We start from the raw sequence: 21,188 nt of genomic DNA, 5'->3' as shown, positions 1-21,188 counted from the left end.
AAAGGACATGGAAGACTTTATGCATCTACTTCTGCCAGATCCTAACTGCTGCTCCTGCAGCTTTCACAGCCTGGGTACAGGCTACCTCATCCACTGTGGCAGCCCACAGTCAGAGACACAAAGGTACTTTACCCTTCTGCCACTCAAAGGGAGTCACACCTCACAGCACCCTGCCCTACTTGCCACCTCACTACTCTGCAATGATGAGGGGAAGAAAAGCATGATCCAAACTTTCAGGCTACTTCCAGGCAGTTTGAATTCTCCAAGAAGATCATGCAACATATTAGTAGGCAGATTAATTTGAGGAACTACAAGAAAGGATGTATTGGAGAAAAGAAAGTCTCAGTTCCATCTAGAATGGTCACATTAAGCACCACTGTTTAATACTTAAACCAGCAGTTTCCAAAGTCTTCTTTTTAAAACTGCTTTAATTTATCTTATTTGACCCTACTGAACTACAGGCACAGCTTCATTTCATGGTCTTGGGGACAAATTCCCTACTTTCTTATCTTCAACTTTTGATTACTGTTCTTTTAATATGGCTATGACACAGCAAACCAAAAATAAGAATTATCTTCAACTGTTGGTTTTGGGGATTTCCCCCCTGACCCGTCTCCTTTATCACATGCTTTTACCCCAGAAGGCAGAACTGTCCATGCCAGAAACGCCACACATTCTTCAGTGTCAAATATTTGTGTTTAGCCTCTTATCAGCAAAGTATTGTTGAGACCAAAAAAATTTACTTACATAAAAAACAAAAGGAGGAAACAGTGCAGTCTAAGGCAGAAGACAATGTTAAGTGAAGAAATACAAATACAGACATGTCGCTAAAACAACACAAGAGAATCCAGCATAACTTAATACAAATACAAAGGGAAGAGCACTTATCAGTGTTAGCAATAATCCATTTAGTAAGTGCACATGGCAATCCCAACCACTTCCAAAATGGACAGAAAAATACTTCTGAAAGAAATTTGCAGCAGTGAGTCAGAAGAGTTCAGATCTTCTCCCAGGCGATTTTAGTTTTGGAAAAAGCAGTGGAGTCATTGTCTCATCTACTCAAAACAGGCACCAACATCAAAAAAACCCTGTGCTTTGGCAACAGTGTATGTTCAGTAGTACTTCTTGTTTCCTACAGGTTTGCTCCTTCAGTTCAGGGAACATGCTATGTAACTAGAATTGGACACTTTATTGTATCCCTTAATACTACTTATTTGAATCTTCCCTTAATGCAGTCACTATTAGCTGTGGTAGAATCTCCTGAAAAATCTAGAACTACTGCCTACTCCCCACTTGTCTGCCCCAGTAGCTTGAAGCACAGCTCAGTCATTAATATAAGAATACAGAATAACACAGAGCTGGTGAGGGATTTTCTTCATTTTTTGGTTTTGATGAAAAGAACAGTTTTGAAAAAGAAAAAACCCCAAACCAACAACAAAACAAAACCACAAACCCAACAACAACAACAAAAAAACAAACAGAAAAGATACCTATTATATAGTTCCCTCACAGGGAAAAAAGATACCTGGGTATCTTTTTTTTTTAGCTCCCAGTTTTCCATTAGAAAAATTAAAATTAAGTGATTTTGTTTTAACAGAGGTCAACACCAGTCCGAACCCCCAGCAAGCTCTCAATGGATTTGTTGTTCAGCTAAGAAGCATGGGCCATAAAGGGAGAAAGGGTGAGAACAGAGGCCCTTATTACAACTTATTTGAAAAGAACAGCAGGTCAGGGGACTGAATTGCATCTTAACATTGAAATAAAAATAAAACAGACATCCTTGAATTAAAATTCTTCAGAACTTTCTATGCCAGAAACCTTCCCCCCTGGCCAGCACAGGATAAAAATCTGCAAGTATGGGAACTTCCCATATGAAATTCAGATTTCTGGCCAGCTGCACTTTTGAAATAGAAGTTCATAAATAACAAACCCAACCTGGTTTGGTATGAAAGAAATAACGTTTTTAGACCAGTGCTGAAATCAGATACTCAGCCTGACTGCTGTTTGCATACATACACATCCAAACACATTTCTGAGTTACTGCAAGTAAGTACAGACAAATGTTGCAAACATGCATTCCTCCATTGCGTGCACAAATGGTAAGTGCATTGCAAGTGCAGAAAAGCAGAGGCTGCATGGTCAGAGACAGGGGCTCTATCCAAGAAAATGCAGCCCATGATCAGACCAGCTTTGATTCCTGGTAACACCTGCAGATTTCTGGGTTACGATTTACCTACACTCTCAATAGCATACACACCACAGCTCTTTTACAGTATTCAATCCTTGGCCTCATGCTTGCTCTTTGAAAGGAAAACCACTTTACATTGGAGTCCTTTGGTGAAGGACCACAGGAGAACACTGCTTTTAGCCTGTTATCAGGCACTGGTTTGCTCTTTGCTTTGCTCAAGCACTCAAACTTTTCATCTGTCCTTTTGCCAACACCTGAATCCTTTTGCTCATGCTAAAGGTTGCTGTTTACCAGCAACACAGACTGGAAAAGGTCAGCCTCCTAGATCACTAACTCCAAACCTCTGCTGCTGCAAGGAAATCAGCCTCAATTTTATTCATAAAAGCATAATGACTGGCTGTCCTCACAGCTGCATCCTGAATACACCACATTACTCCATGGGTGCCTAATACAGAGAGAGACCATGATCTCCGATTACATTCAAGGATATAGATAAGTTCCATTAAAATGAGACTGATAGGGATGTATGTACCTGCTTGTACTATCTTTCTCCTGATGAAAAAGGAGAAGGCAACACAGCCACAACAGTCTCATCTCGTTAATGACTTCTTGCAAAAACTGTGCCATTTGTCTTTAGGAGCTGGAGGTAGCAGGGCATATGCTCAATCTGTCTTTCCGGCTTGGTCACTGGCCAAGTTTGCAGAGTTTGGAAGAGTGGAAGGGCAGGGAGGTTATGGGTTTGGTTGTTCAACTCTGCTACATGATAGTGTTGGTAAATATTTCAGCAATGTTCATTTTGAACAAAGCATCCATTGTGCCAAGCTGCGTACCCATGTGTCAGGAGCCCTGCTGTCCCCTGACAACTTCTCCCATGAGATTAGGTTGCTAGGGAAACAGCCAGAGCATGCCTGCTATAAGGAGTAAACTGTAACAACATATGCAACAGGTAAAGGTGGTGTTGGGCAAAAACAGAGGCCTGGAAAGCAGGGTTAACCTGCATGGGCTTGTCCCCACTTCAAAAGTTTGCCCTGTTAGATATGATCAGGGGATATAGCTGGTTGGTGTGATGCTGAGTGCAGACACAGATGAGTCACGTTCAATACCGTCAGGCAGCTGCAGTAAAGCCATGGTCCTTGCACAGCACTCCCACTCCAGGGAGTGCTGGTCTCGGCACACCCTTCACAACCCTATTCAGAAGCAAAACACAGGACAAGGACCAAAAAGGTCTTAAATTCAGTTTGATTTTTCCTTTGCATCTTCTATTTTAGTCAGTGACCTGTACAAATATCTTCAGCTAAAAGCTTAAATACTGCTGTCTTTAAGACAAGTCAAGAAAATGAAGCAACCACTAGCAGACTACCTGAGTGGATGGCTCTATTCTCTCTCATAAAGATAGAAGTGAAGGTGAAAAAAGTCAGCAGTAGCATTTTTAGGAAAAAAAAACCCCAAACCCTAGCCTAGCAATCTCATTCACCTCTGGTTTCCCATCTACTCATTCTATTAAAACTGAAGGTTTCTATTATAAAAGCTGCACTGGTTTTACCTGCAGACAGATCTGTGCTCAATAAATAGCTGTGGTGGCAGAAAAGTGGCTGACTGCTTCCCATTCATTGCCACCTGCAGTGCAGTGCAGTCCACTCTGCCACTTCTCCCACATTAGCTGGCAGGTTGCTTGTACAGGTGTGCACTAACTGGTTTCAGGTAGCCAAGACTGATAAGTCAAAGCCAGTCCATGTCATTGACAGATAAGGAGCATGCTATTTCATCATTTTAATGATGTTTTATTCTTGAATCTTTCATTAATCATCCCTCTTGCAATGCGTGGGGTAATGCGTGCTTCTAACACTAAGTAGCAGTAACACTGAAACCCTAACTGTTTTCACTCCTAAGCAATGTGTAGGATGCTAAGTGCTGCCTACACATCTTTAACAATGGAGAACAAAAGAACAGTACAGAGGTGCTTTAAAGATGAACTTCACTCCATGTCTTTCAATGCTGTTACAGAAATTTTGTCACTCTGCCATAATACATCTCACAAGTCACAGTATACTAATAAATACCGAACACGCACAAAGCCAGTTTGTTGAATGAGATTCTTTAATAGCCAAAATGAATACTTATTCAGTCATCAGTTACACCAATTAAAGGCACTGTGCACAGCTAATGACAGTGGATGCCTTCCTGTCTTTCACAGAGTTACATGATCTCTCTTCAGAGTTTGTTCTTTACCATAATGAAAGAACACATAAAGCACTACTGCTATTTGTATTATGAAGCAGTAATTTATGTACACACAATCATTTTAAGTTTAAATTTTAAACAAAAAAAGCTGGAGAACTACTGTTTTTGCCAAGCAGAAAGCCTAAACATCGTCTATGAAAATCCATTGTATTGTAGAACAGAAATTTGGGTTAATTTAAGTCTTCAGAAGGTATTGACCTTGCACTAACATTTAAGGTATAATTCAGTGCCTACTTTGAACTCTACAAAATAACTGCTGTTGGCAGCGCTGTCATCACATGCCTTAATAAGCACACACATATATGTGCATAACCCGTATATCAAGTAAGTATTACATGTGTACTTATCAAGTCATGCCTCTTCACCAAAAGGGCCTGCAGTGAAGAAAAACCTAAATACAAAATATCATTTCTGATGGTATGTTAAGAGAAATCCACAATACTGGCATGCCAAAAGACATCTTTAAACACTGCAAACATGCATTTTGAAGAGCTATTTCCTGCCAGAACTTTGTCAAAAAAAGTCAGTTGGCAGTGTTTGAGGGCAAACTACAGGTTTTCCTGATGGATTTAACTTTCTTTAGCAGACCTATTATCAGACTCATCAAGACTAATTAAGACTCAGCAGTAATTGCTGGGAGTTATCTGTAGGGCTATAACAGGCATTGGATCAGAACTAAAAAGAGACTGTTTCTCACAAAAGAAATCCCTAATCAGAAAGGGATTCACTATCTTGAGCACTTCAGTAGGTCTGAATTTAAGAGATTGTAAATAAACTACCTTTTTATTTACAAAGTATATGGGAAAAACCTTTCTAGAATTTGTTAGGAATACTCCTTCACACCATTTTCTATAGCCTTTCTGAACTCCCCTTACATACCTTAATCACACATAGCAAGTGAAGAGTTCTTGAACCACAAAATTCTTACTCTATCCTTCAAAACATCCCCTCTCTCCAGAACAGCTCACTGCAAGTGAGGTTACACCAGCACCAGCAGCATGCCAAGCACTTCCCAGAAAACTAATGCAGCATCCCTTTCCTGAAAACACTGTTGGAGTCATACTGCACCCACCTGCTCCAAAACACTACTATCCTCATAAGAACAATGGCAGCTGGAGAGGAGGTAAGGGAAGAAAAGGGACATATGGCATCTTACAGCAGTCAGACACAAGCAAGAGCTATCCAGGCTCCAAGCCTGCCAAGAAAGATCATACATGTCATGGACCACATAAAAACAGATTTCAAGAGTCATCTAGGTTGCAACAACCCAAATACATGCCAGATTCTGCCCATCACTACAGCTGTAAGATAAGAGAACACGACATTTTCACAGCAGTCATCAATACACTTATCAGTCCAAAGCACTGACACTACCAAAAAGCATTTACAGTTGCAAAATCCAAGAATGTGTGTAATCCTTCTATTGAGCTCTCACAAAGACTCTTCTGGGAACTGTTTAGAGGCAAAAGATTCATCAGATATGCCACAGGATATAAAAACAAAGCAAATAGTTCTTTTCATGTGAGAAACAAGCTCATACATGGACACAACAATAGCAACACTATTATTATTGCCACCCAGGCTCCACAGACAGCACTCTGTCATCGGAGCTCACTGCTTTACAAGACAGACCAATACGCTAAGAACTCAAATAAAGGAAGATAGCAAAGGAAGCCTTGAACTCCAGAGGTAGGATAATATTTCAACTCTTTCATATAACAAAATCTGGCTAAAAAATTCAAAACTTACCTGCTGTAGCTTTCTGAAAAAACCTATGAAGACATCACTATTGGTAATATTTGAATCCAAAGTAACTGTAAAACAAGAGGAAAACAGGAAAATATGTCTAAAACCAAGATGTATATAACATGACTGTAGGTTAAACTGTCAGTGCTGTTTTACTTATCCTTTGGTTTCTGCACAGCTACCTTCGCTAGCCTGTTGTTAAATCGCTGAAGCTATGAACAGTGCAAAATACATGTAGTGTTGCTATTCTCCCAAAGCAAGACTACAGTAAGGTTCTTGGTCACATAACTCCATGGTCACTCATGGCCAGTAACTCTAAAAGGAACTGTTGAATACCCAAGTGAAAAAGATTTTAAAGACTAATTTTGAGATTGTTTTGTAAGTCTTGTCACAAAGTATCTGAGGCCAGAGGCTACAAAACCTCTTTAAGCTTATCCCCTCATACACCCTTCTTTATGGATAGTTGAAATTGTCATATTTTTTTATTTCTTGGCTTACATGAAACTCACGAGATGCGTTCTAAGGATCCTGCAGACCAAGTTTATGCCAAAACACATTGTGCCAAAGATTTAATTTTTCTACAAACTCTTGTTATAATTCTCACAAGTCTGCCTGGAAACCCTTGAAGGGAAGAGGTTTATGCAGAGCCCAGTTCCATATTACACTTCTACCAGTCCAAGTGCATGTCTTTTTTGCCTCCCTCTTTTTCTCACCAGCCATGAGTTCTCACACCTGGCCCTGTGTCAGCTCTGGCAGTTTTGAAGCAGCAGGAATGGGTGGCTCAGCTCACTGATCTGCAAGAGCAGGGAACAGCCAGACTACCGGCTGACACCAGAAGGCCAAGTTGGTTTTAGTTTAGTGTGAAACTACACCCTTACATTTTGGGAAAACTGCAGAAAGGCAGCCACTTCAGAAATAAAAGAAATATGATATGCTGCTGTTCTAGAGCCAGTGAACCAACAGACAGGACAGGGCTGCCACACTTAGCCCCAGCCTTTTAGATACACCCTTACTCACCTCAGTATAGAAGGTAAAGCACCCTGCAGTCACAATTGTAGACACAACCTCAAAGGTCTAAGCCCTACATATAAAAGCTGATCAAGTTGTTATAGCCAAGCTTACCATTCTGAAGGTACTGCTCCAGCTGAGACCGCCTCTCATCTGCCATCGACTTGGTCATTACCAGGTAAAACTTTGGAGGGAAAGCAGGCACAGCATTCCCAAAAAGCTGCCTCAGCTGCAAAACAGCCAAAGGAAAGCTCACATCAGTAAAGAAGTATTCATAGTTTCCAAGGAGCTTTGAATGCTATCTTGTTTTGACAGCGAGATATGATGACCTACAAAGGGCATGAGGTACCCACACAGCACCTCCCTGATGGCCCTCAGGGCCCACAGTGAGTGCAAAGCCTTTGCCCATGCAGCCACCAGAAGACAGCTCAAGTGAGCAACCTCTTTTGATGGGTTTCTCATTTTTACAGTCTTAACACTCCTGAGCTCCTACTCCAAGCCAGAAAAGTAGCATTGTATTAAGCTTATCAGCTAGGTCTTATACACCTCATGGACAAATAAGGTATGGTTACAGATGTCTTCTCTTCCCAATACATTCATACAGACTATTTGATCTATACCCACAGAACTACTTTTTAAGAGCTGGAGACTTCTGCCCTTGACTTGTGCTACCTCAGAGGCTTTTATTATTTTGTGCATGAGAGATGCTAATTTTTATCAGATCATCCAATATTGTCAAAGAAAAAAAAAGCCACAACAAAATCCAGAGAATCTTTCATGAAAACAAACTATCTGAAAGTTTCATTCTTCCTCCAGCTATATCAGCTGGCTAATAAGAGCATAATGTCTCTGTACAAATCCTACCTCATTTATAAACAGACTTGAAAGGACTAGAGGACCACAATTACATTATCTCTCAATAACATAAGGTAGTTCCCATACAGGTTTGGGCAGTAGCTGGTCACTTGGAAGTGTAAAAATTCTCTACTATAGGCAAATTATCTCAAATGAAGGATAAGCTATCTTCACCTTCCCAATATGCACATTAACAAGCACAGGAAAATACAGCAAGTTTGCCTGGAAACATTCTTTCACCTAAATCAAAACAATATGGCATCTGATCCATAAAATGAGACTCCTATAGTATGCTGAGACATTACTACTAATTAAGTTTTAAGCACCAGTATTCAACTCAGCAATTAGTGTCACTAAATCCTATGAAAGATGACATTTTCCCTCTGGCCCTAGCTGTCCAAGTCTTTCACATGACTCCAGCAGCTGAAGCTTGAAGAAAAAAAGTTTACTACTGCAAGAATTAGCAATACCTTTTCCTGCCTGTTGGCTAAAACAGGAGTGAGGCATATTCTCACAGCTCCACTTTAACTACATTGGCAACACACTGCTGTTTCTGAGTTCTTGATTATTAGATATGTATGAATTGCTCTGAGATACACAGCATAAGAGTTAGATAACACTACATGCTTTGGTTTTATGTAAAGCTAACAGTAATAGCTAGTACAGAGTGCTTTTTATCTTCAAAGTCCTTCACATATGTGATTTTCCTCCAGGGACTGAAAAATTATCTCTGCTCTACAGGCAGGCAAACTGAGGAGATACAGCAAAAAAATTTGCCAGAAGTCAGAAAGCCAGAGCCACATTGACAACAAGGAGGTCCTCTCTCTTCCCTCTGCGTTCAGGCCATGCCTCACCTACACAAAGCGGTGCTGTCTGTTATCATCAGTTTGCACAAGCCAAGACTCTGTCCTACTTAAAAAAAATAATTAATTCATCTCAGTGCCAGCTGCTTGGTAAGTTTCTTGAAATGTAATTGTGTGTCCTCAGGATTTAGGCTACAGAGAAGAGAAACTTCTCCCAATTGATTAGACTTTTTCACATCTCAAAGAATTAAAGAAAAATGCCCATAAGCTTTAAGTGTGTATTTGTGTACAGCATTGAAAGTCCACCAGACTATCAGCCACCAGTATGAAATTTCATTCTAGCAGAACGGAACTAGCTAATACTTGTCTTCACAAGCCCAACAGCCTAGGCTACATTTTATATGCAAGTCAACAACAACACTGTACCTGGTCATGGCAGGTGCCAACTGCCTGCTGCCCTACCAGGCCAACACCACCATAAGAGATAGGTCCCCTACCCAAAATCTGCTTCTGACCATTTTTTCGAGGCTCTAGGTTTGTTTCTAAAGCCACTCCACAGAAGACACATGTCTCAGCCCCAAGCCAGGGTACCCTGTGCACTGCTGTTTTATCTTGACTGGACCTACTTGACCAGACAGGTACTTCCAAGCCATCCTGCTCCACAAGCTGTCTAAGGGGAGCACTTCCATCCTTTGGTCTCTCTGCATGCCTGACCAAGCAGCTTCTTTGCAGACACTATGTGGAGCTCCCATCAACAACACACAGCACCCACCTGGGCCTATCCTGCCTCAGCCCACAACCCAGCACCAAGGCTGGGCACAGCTCCACTTCCACGTCCCCACCCCAGAGGCAGCTTCAAGAACAAATGACAGGAAAGCCCACAGGAGACTGGATCACAAAACCAAGCTTAAATCTGACTGTGCTACAAGCCCAGACAGGATGTGCCAACCTGTTGGAAGAGGTACTCATTCTTCCTCCAAGACTTCTACCTGAAAGAGACAGAGCAGCTTCCCTAAATATGACAGTTTTAAGGCCTAAGAGCTAATCTCTCCAAAAAGGGGAGTAAAGACACATGCCACAGTTGGTGCTGTTTCTTCTTCATCTTTCTGCAATATATATTCCCCTCTGCAGCAGGAGACATCATCAGTTTTAAAGTTGTAGTTGACCAGAATTAATCATCTCCTATTTAGTCTAATCCCATAGGTTTGCTTTTTGGTGTCAGGTCCTGCCTATGCTGTCTAGATGAGCTATTTCACCCAGGGCCATGCTCTATCATAGGTGTGCAGATGCTGAAGTCAGATGGAGCACCAGAAACAAAAGTACTAAACTGAAAAAAATAGAGCAGCATTATAACTATAAAGCTATTATGTATGGATTAAATACAGAATGAACAGGCCTCTGGGCATTTCCTTCTCAGTTACCTGATTAAATATTAAAAAAAAGGAGGAGACACCATTCTAAGATTAAAAATGCTTAAATATGTTTCATGTGAAAATTTAAATGTATGTATGCAGAAACTGTCCAAGCAATCAAAGGTATGAGACTATTCTGGTACATGACTGGCTAAATGAAGTTTAAAAAAAAAACATTTTCTATATTTAATTCCTTTTTACCAATTGTTTTATCATGATTAACAGATTTGTTAGAACTATTTTTCCAACAGTCATTCACGCCAATCACAGATGCTGCTAAATGACTCAGTAGAGGCTGGCATCACGACCAGAATTCATCAGTGTTTTATTTTACTCTTACTCCTACAGAGGACACTTCCTATTTACTCCCTGCCTGGAAGTAAACCAGTGAATACTCCAACAATTGCAAGAAACAATCTGTTCCTTTCAGTCCTACAACAGAATATAAGTTCATTATTAGGATATTTGTTTAGAGAGGGACACACTAAGCAGCTGCCAAACTGAAAAGCCAAATGCAAACATCACAAAGGTGGAAACGAGGGAGGGCCTGTGTCTTGAGTAACTGTTCAATTTCAAGGAAATCCAGTAACATTTTTAGCACACAAACCACTGTCCAGGTAATCTCTAACCCCACTCTAGAAGTTCCTGTCGCTTGTATATTCTTGCAAGAGAGCCTTACCTCTCCATAAGCAGAATAAAGACCCACAGCTCTATCAGGGGTACTCTGGTCAGCGTACAGTCCCCACAGAACTAAAGCCAGAGGAGAACACGGCTACAGTACAGAGCATTGCCTAGCTGTCCTTGTATAAATCTAGGGCCAAAGCTTAGATCCTTGAAATGCACATCCATCTGCCATCAACGCTCCTGCTGAAGCTGTTCAGTCATTTGCAGAGAATGGCTACACAAGTCTTAGTTCAGCAAGTGCAAACAATAAGGAACACTGCCCAGTGTGTATGGCGTTCATCCCGAGCAAAGGGAGACTGATCCTTCAACTGTCCTTCCTACTGCCAATACTTAATACCTAAATACTCAAGACAGAGAAGGGAACAAAAACTGGATTTCCCACAACTGAATGCTCTAGCTCCTAAAAGAAGGGGCAAAAGGGGAGAAGGCAGAGCCACCTCTGCACCCTCTTGCAGCCAACACAAAGCCCCATCTCCCAGAAGGTGGTCAAGGGAGTAAATCCTTAGACCAAGACAGGCACCTTCTGGCATTCCACAGCCAAGTGCCTATCTCCACAGGAGGAGAAAGGCTAAAGCTGCACTGCTCTGCTCAGCATTCCTGCCAGCCCTGCATAAACAACTCCTTCTAAGCAAGATCTCTTTTAGGATATCATTCTTGGTTGTTCACACCTCCTCTACACCATTTGCCTTGGGTGCTCAGCTTAAGGCTAAGAATCCTGTTTGGAGGTAAGGCACCTAGAGGTAAGGAAGTGTTGCTCAGAGTTAGTACCCATTCAACAGTGTATCTGAAACGTCATACGCTCCATCACACTACATTGCCTCTGAACAGTTGCTTCCTTCAGACAGGCCTTTTGTAGAGAACAGCAGCTCTGGGAGGCAGTGAGGAACAAAGTTTGGGAGTGTCAAACAACAGAAGCACTCTCAGAATATAAAGTGATGGGGAGCAGGAAAATGCACAGCAAGAGAAAAGGGGCAGGTAAAGCATAGTATCACAAACAAAAATTATGTCCCAATTTTGTATCACAAGTTAGGAGAGGAGCTTGTAGAGGTGGAATAGCACTGCTTTAGAAACTGCCACCCTGAAGGAGATCAGAGGCACAACTAGTCAGCAACACATCCAACAGAGGTCAGAGACAGATGCTCCAGAATAGTGTTCAAGAAATACCATCTAGTATAATCATGCAGAAGTCTGTCCATGGGGAAGCTTATTTCTAATTCATGTCCTGCATCCATCACACAACTGTTGTATCTGTGGGGCTTTGTGGACACTACCTGTCATCTGGTCAGGAGGGTGAAATTACTGTATCCTGGAGTTTAAGACTTCTCATATGTGTGCATTTTTCTACATTAACAGAGTATTTCAAGAAAAATAAGCAGAACAGGATATAATAATTATAGACTAGCAGCCTCACATAAGTATAGGGAAGACAATTAAGGGACAACAGTGTAGTTGTAAGCTTCATGACCAAGTATGGCAGCTACCAACAGCAGGAATGAAGGAATTAAAAATAAAAGTCAGCTAACGAGTTGTAAAGCCCAGCAAGAGGAAAACTCTCAGTTATAGAGGATGCAGACAAGGGAAAGATTTTGCTGAGAGCATTAATGAAGCTAAAACCTCTTGAGCAAGAAACAGTAAGCCTTAAAGAAAAAGCAAGCAAACACATAACCTGGTTTATTAGTTCAGATATGTTGTTAATGGGGCATTTTGGATAAAAGCAAAATATTACATGCAAGCTTCCACAGGGAAAAGAATTGCAGTTCTGGGGCACAAGAGCACACCTCAGCAAACATTGTTTCCCATGGCAGCCCTACTGCTGACTCAATTGCCTTTTAGCTGTGCTACTCCAACTGCTTGTGCAGTCACACAGTTGGGAGAGATGGACCAATCCCCACCTGGAGTTGCCTGGCTGAAAAACTGCTCCAGAGTGGTCCCATCACTGCAACTGAGAGCACAACAAGGAGGCTGCCAAAAGAAGGACCCTCTACCTAATCCACTACCACGAGAAGCATTCATCAAACAAGGCCCTAAAACAGGGTTCTCAAGGTAAAATAAGGCTGCTTAGCAGGGATGACAGTGTGCACCCAGACCGACAGAAGAGCTGGGAGAGATTTCACTTGGAGCCAAGGACTGGCAAAGGCCAGAGAGATCAGGCTAGCAAAGAGAAGACTTGTGGCTACTCTGGTTCCACAGAAGAGCTCAATGTCACATGCTCCCTTTTATCTTTCTAAGAAAACCAGAAAAAGGGTAGAAGGGAAAGGGACAGAGGCAACTTGGACAAGAAACAAAACACAAGTGGAAATAAACAAGAGGATTCACCCTGAGATAATCCACTCCAGTTAGCTGGGGCCATGTATTATTCCCTGATGCCCACAATTCCTTGGAATACTCCAGTGTTCAAGCTGTTTCGTAATTGCCTGTGTGGAAAGGGTCACTCCTGAGGCACTTAGGATGCTTAGGCAATTTGGGCCAAAGGATCCAACACTCAGTTAACCCCTGGCTTGTCCAAAAAATGCTGCAACTGACTGTGCAATTTGCCCGGACTGACCTCTACACACTTTCTAGAGCTGTTCATAGGATTAAAGAACCTAATAAAGCAATTGCACCTCTTGCACCTCTCGCCCAGAAGCCAAGGAAAAGACGTACTTGGAGCCCACAGCTGCTGCTGCTTGGCCAATGTTTTCCATTAAGCCAGCTTACCATACCCTTCTGCCACACCCCTTGGCTTTTTTTTTTGGATTTGCCTCTCAGTTGTTGCTGGATTTCACCCTGCAAACCCTGGTGCCCCGCAAGCAGCAGCTCTGCCCCTCCAACAGCACAGCATCAGGGGCACCAGGCAGGCTGCGAGGGCCCTGGGGGGGGCAGGGGCTGGGACCAGGCGCGCCCTCCCTGTGGCGTTCGCATGAAGGAAGGCTTTAATAACGCCTATTGGGGCAGAAACAGCTCGCCGTCCCCATCCCACAGCGGGCCTCTGAGGGCCAGGAGAGCCCCTCCTGCCCCGCAGCCCTCACAGGGGCCCGGCCCGGCTGCGGGGCCCGACGGCCGCCCCCAACCCGGCAGGCTGCCCCCACCGAGGCTTTTCGGGGTACCCCCCCCCCTCGCCACCCCCCCGCCGGCCCTCACCTGCGCGTCCCAGCGGCGGAGCTGGCTGTACCGCGCCTTGCCGAGCAGGAAGCCCTCCAGGCACACCGAGTACAGCTGCAAGCACACCGCCGTCAGACCCGCGCCCGGCCCCGCCGGCCCCCGCCGCCCGCTCCCCGCCCCGCGCCCACCACGTAGCGCCCTCCGCCCCTCTCCCGCAGCTCCTCGGCGGCGGTGATGCTGAAGTGCAGCTTCATGGCGAGACCGGGCCGGGCCGGGCCGTGCCCTCACGGCAGCGGCGGGGCTGAGGGAGGGAGGGAAGGGAAGAGAAGGGAAGGGAAGGGAAGGGAGGCGCCGGGCGGCGCAGGTGGGAGTGGGCGGGACGCCAGGGGGCGCTGCCGCGGTGCGGGCCGCGGGCGCTGAGGCGGGAGGGGCCCTCAGGCGGCACAGGCCCTCAGGCGCGGCCGTGGCGGCTTTTATTTGAAATCCCTCCGGAAAAGGGGCCTGCGGAGGGGGCAGTGCCGCCTCGGGGGCCTCGTTAGGGCGAGGGGCAACCTGGGGGTGAAATTAATGGTCAATAAGCGCCAAGCGGTGCCCACAGGGGAAGCAGCCTGGCTGGGAAGGGCAGCAGGGGTGACCCGGGGCACTGAGGAGCCAGGGCCGAGCAGGGAAGGCGGTGCGAATAGCACGGGGAAGGGGACTACGAAGTGATAATTCACTGTTTTTCAAGGAACAAGGACTGGGGACCATCTGGTGAAAGCAGTACGCAGCAGGTTTATAAGAAAGTCCCTTTTTCACACGGTGCCTCACTGGAGGTCAAATATAGTTTAAATGGTGGGTCCATCTCTGGCCTGGGACTTTTGTTTATCACTAATTACCAGACAATAAAGATGAGTTATGCTTGCTGTATTTTATAGCTGCTTTTAGTGTTTTTCTGATACCCTTGAGGGAAAGGTGCTGTGGGAGCTGGGCCTTCTCGTGTGAATCACCATGGAAGTCCTCATAGTCTTACACAAGCAGTGCCACTGGAGATGTGAAATGAGTTCGTCAACATGGAAATAATGCAGCTGGAATGCCTCCCCTGCAAACCAGGGCCTGATATAAGCGCAGTACTCTGGCCTCCCCAAAAGGCTTTTCATCAGAGTAAGAAAACTGTTCCGGGAAGGCCGTGATTCACTAACTGACCTGGGGAAAACACCTTCCCAGTGGAACAAGGTTTGTACGTCTTTTTCAAGAAACGGGATTAACTGTGGGCATTCTGGAGAAAATGGAGATGAGTAAGTAAAATAACATTGTGTAACATGTCTGATAACTTGATTTGGTTTTCTTCTTCATCTGTGCAGCCAAATATTACCAGTCTGACGACTTCTGGAGCGCCCACGCAACTACCCTCTTACAGAGCCAACTTTGTAGCTCCTGGTGTCACGGCTGCCCTGTTGTGCCTGGGAGATGTGGCACTCGCGCCCTGGGGAGCTCTGGAAAAGCTTTCCTTCCTCTCCTGAGCAAGGCCCCTGTGTGCATCCTCGTCTGCATCCCAAGCCACTTTGCAAATCCACATCTCCACTTGTAACCTGGGAGGCAAAGCAGCTGCAGAATGAGTTTGATGGAAAAATGTGAGATAGACAGAGGGAAGAACTACGCTCTGGGCCACGGGCAGCAATTTTCGACTTCTGCTGTCATTCTAGTTTGGTGGTCTCTTCTTATCTGCTTGAATCTGATTCCCCTCTGGAAAACTACAGGAGGGGAAACCAAGCTACCTTTGGTGGGCAATCTCTCTAACAGCGGCAAGAGACAGGAGTAAGCAAGCTTCCACTTATGGATGTGACACAGTATGTTTGGGGTGCACTTTTTGAACTGTAATCTCTGTTTTATGTCATCTGCTAACTTCAAGTTTAACCTAGACCATGTGTAACCCAAGGTCCCAGTTACTGCAACGTGACACAACCAGTTAGCCTGCCCAGGGCATCATTTTTGTTTTCTGAGTGTTCAGATATCACATGGAATGTTTTAAAGTGTGCTGAGAGCTATAAAAAAGTATGTACCTCTGGACAGCTATAGCCAGCTGGAACACAACTTGATTAGGGATGTTGCTTTAGCAGGTTACACGGGAAGTAGGAGACTATTTGGCATAGATATACTGCTCTTAGTACTTAATGTGCAACAGGCCCAGCTTCCCATTTCCTTTTTTTCTTAATGATTACATTCAATCCCAACACAAGAAGTGAGAAATCTAAGTTTCAAATTATTTTTTGACAATATTCTTTCTTTGTTCTTGTTGCTCAAGTCCTTCAAAGGGAGCTCCAACTACACGTGTACCTTGTGGTCTTAGTGTAGCTGAAAACATTTGTTTAAAATTTGTGTTCACTTCAAATGCCATGTCCCAAGGATTTGTAACCCTGCCAGCTGCATTTTCATTTGGATACAGCTACTATCCATCATTATTGACCACATCCTACAGAAGGTAAGCGGGACTAAAAGCTTTCCTTCGCAGAGGTAGTTGTACCATGTGGACTCACAGTTGCCTAAAGAACAGCATTTAGGCTCCTGGTGTGCTGAAGTCTCTGCCAGCATTGTTGAGGAATCGTATCTTGAGGTTTGGGGGGTTTTTTTGTGTGTGTGTGCGCGCGCTCCTCCTGGCTTGTCAACTGAGGAAAAACCTGTGAAGAGGGGAGGCAGTGAGCGAGATGCTGACTTGCAGCTCAGAAAAGACAGGATCCTAAATGCAAATCATCACCTGGCAGGAGTAGGGCATACAAGGATTCCCCAGGTTTCAAGTCTTCACATGAGAATAGGGAGGTCCTTCACTCACGCCGTTCGCTACCAGTTGAGCTGCAGATTCTCTTTAAGTCAGCATGCTGCCTTTGAAACTCTGTCAGAGGAGACCTGCAGCATTTCCCAGCCAGACCCTGTAGCCTTCCTATGGCTTCTCTTTCCAAAGGTGGCATGGGACTCTTAGTATCACTTGCCATGATGTTGATGAAGCAGCTAATTGATGTAGCGAGACGTAGGATGTGGCATTTCCCTTTGTAAGGAAAGAACTAGTTGATCAAAGGGAAAATGGGAAGGAGGCAAGGGGAACAGGGCAGTTTAAAGAGTGCCCACTTCCATCATAAAAGGTAATCTGAGAGAACTGAGACTTTTTTGAGAGTAGCTTCTGGTTCCAGTAAATCCAAGTCTGTGCTGGATTTACTCAGGAGGTATTTCTAACCTCTAATCGCCTCTCAGGGACAACTCATGTACATGGGAAGCTGTGAAGAGCTCACTAGAGTTTAAACTACTCCAGCAGGGAGTGAAAATGTTGCCTGTGTTTGGGGAGCAACTCCAATGGAAGGATCAATCATAGAAATGGAGCTTCCTACTTAATCCCAAGTAGGACAGCCAGAAACATGTAACTATGAAAGCCTAGTGAATTGTGGTCCCAAGGACAAGACTGTTTTTTTGGGTTTGGTTCCCCCCCACCCCCAGTTATTCCAAGCCGAAGTATGTCTATTAGATGCAGAATTCAGAATACCTTTTTGCCAAGAATCCTAATCCAAAATGTTAAGTAGCTGTCTTCCAACATCCAGTTGTCCATAGCAATCATTAACAACACTCCCGAGAAGGAAATACAAGGACTGAAGATACCACTTTTTCAAGGGTAGACACCTAACTAGTGTGGCAACTTGTAATGACACTGCCTGACTCGGGAACATCTTGATTTCCACCACCTTGCCCCTTCTTCCCCCAGCACCCAGTGAAATCCAAATTTCCTGGACTTCTGTGGAACAGCAAAAAGAATGCATGCAATCTAGATTATCTCTGCAGCAAACCTTTGATTTAGTTGCCCATAAAGCCACATTCTGCTTGGGAAAGTAGATGGTGAATACAGTACTGTTCACCCATTCAAATTGCCATTCATTTCAGGAGCAGGCTTTTGGCTGCTGCTAAGCTCTGAAGTGTTTTTGCTGTGGTTAGAATGGAAGACAGGGAAGGACTGAAGGAATGAAATACCACACAATTGGGCAAAATCAGCTTAGCATTGGGTGGATGCAGGGTGGCAGAGGATCAGTGTAAGCCTCTGACACACGCTAGAGGGAACGTGTGGCAGAAGGAGGTGACTGCCAGTTAAGCTGTGTATTAACCGAAGAGAACAATGCTCTACCGCTATTGAATAAATTGATTTTTCTGTGTGGTGCATTGTTTTACAGTAGTACTCTTAAAGATACATTGATAGAGGTACTAACAAACACATTGTTCACTATCTCTAAGATTAAAGAAAAAAATAGAAGACATTGATTAAATAGGTGTCTGTGGTATACAGTGGGGAATTACCATGTAATCAAGAGTGGGAAGAAGTAAACCCAACCAACCCAGGATTTTGTTTTCTTAAGCTGTTGTGATCACCTCAGCAGAATTGCCTGTTTCCTTCCATCACAAAAGTTACCCAGGATTTCAGGCTGGTACAGATGCTAGCGCTTGACACACCCACAAAAATCTTCTACAGATCTGGAAGCACCCCTCTTTTCCTCCTTTTTCAGTTTCCCTCTCCCCCCTCCCCATACCCAAAAGGTTAAATAACTTGCACATTCTTACAAAACACAAAAATTAGTTTGGTTTAACTCCAGCAGACTCAGTGAAGACACATTACCTCTTATCTAAGGAAACAAGCAGAAGTGAGGTGGGCTCTTACTTTCCTGCTAGGGCCCTGAAACTCCTGCAAATAGTTAGGTCTTTATGTCATCCTTTAGACCTCTCACTAAGTATCATCCAATTCTTCAACATTTCTATTACAGTGCTAAGTATTTTTAGGTCTTTAAAACTGTCTCCAAAGCTTTCATGTTTTTATAGTCAACTTTACATAAAATTAAGGTTGTACACTCAACCTCTTATCATGTACCTATCTTGTTTGAACCGCCTCCTTCGTAGGATTTACCATCCAATTTCAAAAATTCTTATAGTCATACACTTCAGTGAGATTGCAAATTAAAGGCTAACCCAGTCTGCCTCCATCAGGACAGGACTGAACATAAGAATTGTACAAGCTTAACCTAATGCTTTTATAGTGAAGTGAGGGATTTTAAATAGGATTCATTTAAACCAATTCACCTCTCCATACTAGGCTTATTTCTCAAATTCACTTAAGAGAAAAAAAATCCAGTGTGAAGATCTTTGCACAAGGGGAAGAATAAGGCCACTCTTGAGTTGCCTTTTGTGGGACTTCAGAAAGCATACTGTAGGGCTTTAACATTGCAACAGGTCCAGAGAACACTGACATTCCCCGCACCCCCAACACAGATTTCAGAGAGCCTTCCAGAAAGAACTCACTAACCTCTTCCTGTGACTCCATAGAAACTGTATCCTTTAAATACAGCAACTGGAGCCCAATGGATTGCAGTGGCTAAGGGTCATGCCTTCCTCCATGACTAACAGATCTTTGTTTCTTTCCCTCATACCAGCCTGCCAGGTTTTTTCTTCTCTGTGAAAGGACATGCCGTCTCCACTGCTTCCTTTCTCCTCCTGCATTATCAATTTTGATTAAGCAGCTTACAGAGCCAGTTATGGGCTAAACTGGGTAGAAAATGCCTCTCATATTGTGCAAGTCTGCACAAAGTACTCCCTGAAAGAAAGGGAGAAAAAAGCGCAAGGCAACAACCGTAGGGTAACCCCTCCGTGGGTGGACAGCTTCAATGTATCTGCTAACTTAGACAGTAAAAGTTTGTTTACAACAAAAGCTCTTGTTACTCTGTCTCTCTTGATTATTCATTTAACAGTTTTAATTCTGCAAAACTGTCAACCTCAGTAAGGTCCTGTAGCAAATTAAACAGCTCATGTGCTACTGTTGGCTCTTCTCACTTTTGCTGGCATTGGTCATTTGCTTGGATGCTCTTTTTAGTGACTAACACACAAGCTGACCTGAAGGTCCGATCAGCCATGACTGAAGACAGAATTATTTCTATGGTATGGTACACTAGATCAGATTTAGATCCAGCAGGAATTTATTTTAAAAAGGCACTCCCTTTTCTATTTTTTAAATGACAGTCAAATATAAGGATGAACCAGGAAGGTCACCTTTTGCAGGAAGCAGCAGATTCCTGGAGCCAGTAAAACTGCTAGAGTTATTTCACCATTCACTAATTTGATGAAGACATGAAATTTTGCGTAAGCTCACTGTATGCAGAACTCTGTGACACATTACAACTGGAAGTTACTGAAAAGATCTTTGTGATGCAGTGAAGTGGTGAATATTAAGTAATAAGGAACAGCATACCATTTCAGATCACTTTCTCAGTTTTCAAATCTGCCAATTTAAAGTACCCTAACTGTATTCTTTTTCAGTAACAATTCAATAATTCAGTTACCAAAGAGCTAGCTGAGACTTTCAAAGTTGCCTCTGACAAGGATTTGTTCAGCACATTAAAAAACCCCAAATACAGCAAACCTAAAATTAAACCAATTGGTCTCCTACTAACAGAGAAAAAACCAAAAAGCTAACAGTAGCCATTCACTTGTTAAGAAACACAGCATCAGAAATATCCGACTCAGAGGATTAAGCAGTCCTGTCCACAGAAGGATTTTCACTGTGCAAAAAGCGTGACCTTTTGGTTACTATGCATTCAATTTTTAATACCCTGAAGCCTCACCTTTTTTGTTCTAGGAATGCCTTGTGTTCATACATTCATAGTAATGGAATTTTGCAACACTGTATTGCAGTCAATCCTTGCTCATTCACCTATATCCATACTACTCTGCCTTCATCTCAGGGTTCCTCAGCCATCTAAGGATGCAGCCAGAGACCTATGTAGTGATTGTTCCTTCCACCAAAATGTGAGAATGAACACCACATGCAGGTGGTTAAATGGGATCATGTGTTATGTTACACAATTCCAACACAGGCCTTTTGTAGTAACATTTCTTACCAATATCTCTAGGTAGGGTATTTAAAGGTTTATTTCCAATTAGACAACGACAAGAGCTCAGACATCATGCTATTAAGGATTTAAAACCCAGATATGGATGTAGCTGCTCTTCTGACTTGTTTTAATGCCTAAGTTTATATTATCAGTAACAGGTGGCTAAATGTAGGCTGATCTCTAGAAACTGCTGAAACATACTATGGAGTGGGATTCTAACTCAGCACACTCAATGACAACCTTGTCAGAAGTACACTGTACAAAAGAAACTATCACAAGTAAA

General features: G+C 43.4%; 1 protein-coding gene across 1 annotated transcript in view; it reads right to left on the bottom strand.

Moving 5' to 3' along the window:
* Nucleotides 1-17,589, bottom strand: part of SNX31 (sorting nexin 31) — a 34,872-nt gene extending 17,283 nt beyond the window's left edge. The window contains exons 1-5 of the mRNA XM_010577137.1: nt 17,527-17,589; nt 14,464-14,570; nt 14,058-14,319; nt 7,298-7,412; nt 6,179-6,243 (exon numbers count right to left, since the gene is read on the bottom strand). Of these exons, the coding sequence (XP_010575439.1) occupies nt 6,179-6,243; nt 7,298-7,412; nt 14,058-14,319; nt 14,464-14,570; nt 17,527-17,589 (612 nt within the window). The remainder of the gene's footprint in view (nt 1-6,178; nt 6,244-7,297; nt 7,413-14,057; nt 14,320-14,463; nt 14,571-17,526) is intronic.
* Nucleotides 17,590-21,188: the final 3,599 nt, after the last annotated feature.

Source organism: Haliaeetus leucocephalus, unplaced genomic scaffold (genome assembly GCF_000737465.1).
Source record: "Haliaeetus leucocephalus isolate CR32 unplaced genomic scaffold, Haliaeetus_leucocephalus-4.0 Scaffold555, whole genome shotgun sequence".
NCBI lineage: Eukaryota > Metazoa > Chordata > Aves > Accipitriformes > Accipitridae > Haliaeetus > Haliaeetus leucocephalus.
The sequence above is the reverse complement of the archived record's forward strand: the minus strand, read 5'-3'. Positions and strand labels throughout refer to the sequence as shown.